The sequence below is a fragment of the Diabrotica virgifera genome, chromosome 7, assembly GCF_917563875.1.
Source record: "Diabrotica virgifera virgifera chromosome 7, PGI_DIABVI_V3a".
Lineage (NCBI taxonomy): Eukaryota > Metazoa > Arthropoda > Insecta > Coleoptera > Chrysomelidae > Diabrotica > Diabrotica virgifera.
In genome coordinates, this window is record NC_065449.1 from 163082646 (window position 1) to 163089141 (window position 6496).

The 6496-nt window shown below is 40.0% G+C and overlaps 1 protein-coding gene across 1 annotated transcript; it reads left to right on the forward strand.

Annotated features, from left to right (window-relative positions):
• Positions 1-282: 282 nt before the first annotated feature.
• Positions 283-5978, forward strand: LOC126888657 (uncharacterized). The gene is made up of 2 exons (XM_050657019.1): positions 283-3097; positions 5845-5978. The coding sequence occupies exons 1-2, from the start codon at positions 283-285 to the stop codon at positions 5976-5978; spliced, it is 2949 nt and encodes a 982-aa protein (XP_050512976.1).
• Positions 5979-6496: the final 518 nt, after the last annotated feature.

The following is a 6496-nucleotide window of genomic DNA, read 5'->3' on the forward strand; positions in this document are numbered from 1 at the left end:
AAAAACTTTATTTTAAGCTACACTTGCGTATTTTTAATAGGGGTAATTTTCTGTAAACGAAAGTTATTTTCTTTAATTTGATTTCGAACCAGGGATCTTTGCGTGAAGTAACTCGTGGACATCCCTACGTAACATTTTGGCGACCGCGATAAGGACTTAAATATATACGGGTGTGCTTAAAAGTTAGTTGTTTCCGCTTATTTGAGTGTAAACTTTTTTCCGGCGAATAAATTCGTTTGTCGTGAGGCTCGGCCGAAGTTGTTACCCTTGTAAGCGAGAAATATGGCATTGGAATTAGAAACAAAACGCCGAACAGTGCTTCGTACTGCTTTTACGACAGCTGCTAATGTTTTGGACAATTTGTTATCTGAAACGGTGGACACTCGACCCTGGCAACAAATTAGTGTACAGTGGGAAATGTTACAAGTTAAGTACAATGAGCTGTGTGTCGTGGAAAGTGCGGTGTTTGAAGCTATGGTCGAAAAGGCTTCCGAGGCAGAATTAATCAGTGAGATGGAGGCAAAGGATAGATACAGCACACGCTACTATGAACTGAAGTACAAATGCGAAGACAGACCCAGTTTAGTAAGTTCAGAGTCATCAATAGAAGGTAAGCGCAGTTTTAAATTACCTCCAATCGAATTCAAGAAATATTCTGGGGACTTGATAGATTGGCTTCCATTTTGGTCGCAGTTCAAAGTAGTGCATGATGATCCATCGATTGATTTAAACGACAAAATAGCTTATTTGAGACAAGCCACTGTAGACGGTAGTAAGGCCAGACGTTTAGTGGAGAGTTTTCCTGCAGTAGCCGATAATTACTCAAAAATTATAAAGAGTTTGAAGTCTAGGTTTGGCAGAGAGGATCTCCAGATTGAAGTATATATTAGGGAGCTCTTAAAGTTAATTTTGAGTCGAGTTTCTAGTAGTTCTTGTAATGTTTCTGCACTATATGATATGATAGAGAGTCAACTTCGTTCACTTGAGACCTTAGGCATAACTGCTGACAAATATGCGGCAATATTGTATCCCCTTATTGAGTCATGTTTACCGGAGGATATGATCAGACTATGGCATAGATCTTCACAGTTTTTAAGGCCTTCTGGTTCCGTATCCATGCACAATGTCGAAGAATATGCAGAAGTTTCAACTTTGGAGACAAGATTAAGTGGGCTAATGAGTTTTCTACAAAATGAAGTTCAAAATGAACAAAAAATTAATTTAGCAATGGAAGGTTTTGGTTTATCGACTGAAAATAAATGTAAATCCAATAACCTGGTTGAAAAGAAGAATATAAAATTACCAAAGCAAGGAACTGATCAGCCATCAGCGACCGCGGCTGGGTTGGTAAATTATGAGGTTGACAGGTGTATTTTTTGCGAAGGACAGCATGACAGTATCAATTGTTTTAAAGCACAAAAATTGTCTATGGAACAGAAACGACGAACATTGTCAGAGAAGAAAGCCTGTTTTCGATGTTTGAAGGTGCGACATTCTTCGAAGAACTGTAGAGCACGTTTGAATTGTATTTTGTGTTGTAAATTCCATGTTGTTTTGATGTGTCCTGATTTACCTGTTAACAAAATTGATACATCGACCTCAAGTATCAGCCGCTCGGAAGAAAATAGGACTGAGGATCAGACGCTTGCGAATTTGAATAATACACAGGTTTTTTTACAAACTCTGCGAGTAAACATAAGAAGTGCACATGGTACTAAACAAGTAAGGGCACTTATTGACACTGGATCGCAGAGAACATATATTTTACAGCGTACCGCACAAGAAATGGGTTTTTCTGCTAAAGGAACGGAAAATATCGTACATACGTTATTTGGCGGTAAAAGTACTTCTGAACAACGACATAAATTATACAAGGTAACTGCGAGTGAAGGAGCTTACTCTTGTTCATTTGATGCCTTAGATCAACCAAAAATTTGTGCAGATGTCTCTCCTGTTTATCACGGCCCTTGGGTTGAGGAACTTAGTGACATGAATATTTCGCTCAGCGATGTCGGACATATAGCACCAATTGAGATTTTGTTAGGAGCTGATGTTGTAGGCAAATTGTATACAGGAAGGAAATATCAGTTACAGTGTGGTCTTGTAGCAGTTGAAACTTTGTTAGGTTGGACTCTTATGGGCAAGGTGCCGGCAGTTGCTTCTAATTTCAGCACATCTATGATGTCGATTGCGTTGTTCGTTGATAGTTCTTCTGTGGCGAAACTCTGGGAGCTTGATATTATTGGGATAACCGATCCTGTAGAAAAATTGACACGAGAGGTGGCGGCCAAGGAGGCTAAGAATTTTTTCTATGAGACTATCCGATGTGACAACGAAGGTAGGTATGAGGTTATGTTACCTTGGTTGAACAAGCATCCTTTAATTTCAGATAATTTAGTTGTCGCTAGAAGAAGGTTAGATACTACTTTAAATAAGTTGAAAAAGTCAAATTTGTTTGAATCGTATAATTTAATATTCAATGAGTGGTTGAACGAGGGTGTGATCGAAATAGTAAATAATCCCGAAGAGAATAATTGTGTGCACTATTTGCCTCACAGGCCCGTTATTAAAAATACTAGCGAAACCACGAAAATTAGGCCAGTCTTTGATGCATCATCTCATGAACAGGGTCGTCCTTCTTTGAACCAGTGTTTAGAGGTAGGGCCTAATCTTATTGAACTTATTCCTTCTGTGTTATTACGGTTCAGACAACAAAAAATAGGTGTTGTGTCGGATATTCGAAAGGCTTTTCTTCAAATTTCTGTACATTCGAAGGACAGAGATTTTTTGAGGTTCCTATGGGTAAACAATGAAGGAAAGGAATTTGTATTTCGACATAGGAGAGTTGTTTTTGGAGTCAACTGTAGTCCATTTCTTCTGGGTGCTACTATAGAATTTCATTTGATAAAGGCGCTGGAGAAGTGTTGTAATGATATGCCGTACTCTAAAAATACAATTGAAAGGCTTATGATTGGGTTCTATGTAGATAATTGTGTAACTAGTGTTACTGATGAGAATGAGTTGAGAAAGTTCGTATCAGAAGCAACTGCCATCATGGAGGAAGCTAAGATGGATTTGAGAGGGTGGGAGTCTTCTGGTAGTACAAAAACAGTTGTCCCTGTTCTTGGTCTTCTCTGGGACTCCTCAAGAGACACACTAAAAATCAATGGTGAAATTTTTCAGGGAGTGGTCGGAAAAGAACCCATAACTAAGAGACTGATGCTTTCTGTAGCTCAGAGTATATTTGACCCTATTGGTTTTACCTGTCCAGTATCTCTGTTCCCTAAACTGTTGCTGCAGAAACTTTGGGAAAAGCGCCTGGGATGGGATGCACCAGTCGAGAATGACATGGCTGAGGAATTTTGTCAATGGGTTACTCATCTTCCTGAACTGTCGAGTATTGAGATTCCACGTTGGATCCAGGCTGGGCCCATTGAAGCTGACCATTGGAGTTTGCACACCTTTTCAGATGCAAGTAAGAAAGCTTATGCAGCCGTAGTGTTTTTGAGAGTTCTTCGGAATGATGGTGTTTCGATTTTTCTTGTAGCAGCTAGGAGTCGTGTGGCTCCTTTGAAGAAGATTTCTATACCTAGATTGGAACTGTTGGCAGCCACTATTGGTGCTAGACTTTATCAGTCAGTCAAAAGACAATTTTCTCAGCATGTTGAGTCTTATTTTTGGAGTGATTCCACTACGGTTCTTTCTTGGATTCAACGTAAGGATGACTGGTCTGTTTTTGTTTTTAATAGAGTTCAGGAGATTAGAAATTTAGCCAATGCTGAGTGTTGGAAATATGTGCCTGGTTCTCTCAACCCTGCCGATCTTCCATCAAGAGGCTGTGGTGTTCGGCAATTGTTCGAATCTCGATGGTGGGAGGGCCCGGAATGGTTGTACAGAAACGAAAATTATTGGCCCCAACAAAAAGTAGAGGTTGATGAAGAAGAAGTCGGCACTGAGAAAAAGAAAAAAGCCATTTCGTCACTATTGAATATGACGTCCGACGATTGGCACCTGCGTTACTTTTCTCAGTACACAAAACTGTTAAGAATGATGGCTTGGACGCTACGATTTTGTTACAATACGAGAAATTCAAATGGAAAACTTACAGGCGAATTGGTTGCGGAGGAAATCGACAAAGCCGAAATGTTTGTGTTGAAGTTAGTGCAGAAAGAAGCGTTCGGTTCAGATACGAAACGAATTTCCTCGCTAAACACGTTTGTCGATGAATTTGGACTTATACGTTTAAAAACTCGCGTTACCGAGAGAATTGACACGGAAGATTTTCGTCTGCCTATCTTACTTCCGGGTGAACATTTTATAGTGCGCAAGTTGATTTTGAGCTTACACAAAAACTCTTGTCACGTTGGTACACAGGGACTGCTTAGTTTGCTCCGCGAAAAATATTGGACTTTAGGGGGTAGACGGATTGTGCGGTCCATTTTAAAAGAATGTGGTGTGTGCAAGAGACAAGATGGGAAATCGTTCGAAGTACAAACGCCTTCATTGCCGGCCGATAGAGTTCGAGATGCTGCAGTGTTTGAGATTTCCGGGGTGGACTTAGCTGGGCCTCTTTACTTGAAATCGGGCGAGAAGGCATGGATTTGTTTGTTCACTTGTGCCGTTTATCGCGCAGTTCATCTGGAACTCGTTACCTCCTTGTCAACAAATGCATTTATTCAAGCTTTCCGTCGCTTTGTTGCCAGGCGTGGACGCCCGAGAACGGTTTATAGTGACAATGGAACGAATTTTACGGGACTTGAGAACGCGCTTAAGCAATTGGACTGGAACATGATCGCGGAATATAGTTCTACACAACGTATTAAGTGGCGTTTCAACCCCCCTACAGCTGCATGGTGGGGTGGATTTTGGGAGCGATTAATAGGTATTGTGAAAGGACTTTTGCGAAAAGTTTTGGGTCGAGCGTCTCTCAATTATGAAGACTTATTGACATTGTTGTGTGATTGTGAGAGTATAGTCAACTCGCGGCCATTGACGTATATTTCGGATGATCCTACTGAGTTAGCCGCGTTGACGCCAGGTATGTTTTTACGTGAGCAAGTCAGTTACGAGTTGCCGGATTGTGATTTGCTAGAGCAGAATTCTCTCACACGCAAAATACGCCGTTTGCAAGAGTTGAGAAGTCATTTGCGAAAAAGATTTCGTGCTGAATATCTGGCTCAACTCAAAGCGGGAACGAAGAAGACGAAAGTGTCTAAAGTGTCTATCGGGGATGTCGTTTTAGTAGGCAACGAAAACATCAAGCGCCTTCAGTGGCCTTTAGGAAAAGTTATTGAACTTTTACCCGGTAGAGATAATCAGGTGCGGTTAGTTCGTCTTGCGACAGCACAAGGCCAACTTCTGAGACCGTTGCAAAGGCTTTACCCAGTGGAAGTCGTGGAGGCAGTTACTGCTGGCGAGAATATCCAGGGCATTACCCTACGGGATGCGGCTCCAAAGACAGTGCCTCAAGAGAACGGTTGTCAGCTCCAGGCTGAGGAAGAATCAAGTGAAATAAGTGCGGGAGTGACAAAAAGCAGAGCACCCGATCTAAATGAAAGATGTACGCGAAGTGGCCGGATAGTTAAAACTCCTGTAAGATTCAAGTGACATTTTCTTGACTTGATTTTTTCATGACTCTGTTTGTTTTTGATATATTTTACTTTTTACTTTATTTGATATTTTATTGTAATTTTTCGTGACTCTGTATTTTTTGAGAAATTTTGTCAAATTCCCCAAGGTGGGAGAATGTCGAGTCATTATAAAATATGGCAGTGTCCGTGTTTAAAAGATATTTCTGCTTTATACATACGGCGAGCCATATGGTTTGTTTTTCGTTGTTTTAAGGTGAAGGGATGATGGGCTTACTAGCCTGCCCACTTGAGATTGAAACGATAAGAATGTATTGCAGTTTTAAGGAATGTGTAGATATTGGATATTATGTTTTTAAGTCAGTCGAGTTTGTAACATTCTTCGGATAACATCCAAATAAAAACTTTATTTTAAGCTACACTTGCGTATTTTTAATAGGGGTAATTTTCTGTAAACGAAAGTTATTTTCTTTAATTTGATTTCGAACCAGGGATCTTTGCGTGAAGTAACTCGTGGACATCCCTACGTAACAGGTACCTTGGAGACCATCGCCGATATGAAATTCGTGCTCAGCGATTCCCAAAACCCCCGAGTATAAAAATTCAACTCATTTTCGTCAATATTTCCTACGTTCTAAATTTTTCATTTTCACATCGTCGAGATGCACTTTTAAAATGCATTTTCTTATGCACAAAAATTTTTGCCCTAGATGAATTTAGTTCACAAAGTTGCCTGACACTCTCTCTAATAGAATGCAAAAAGTTCCATGACGATTCATCTTACTGCACAAAATTCCTAAGTTTTGGGCTTTTTAGTGCTTCGTTGCTTCGTCTATTGGTATTATTACACTCACTTTTATAAATAAAATGAAAGAAATTTTTTTGTGGTTTTCATAATTTTTTTTCAA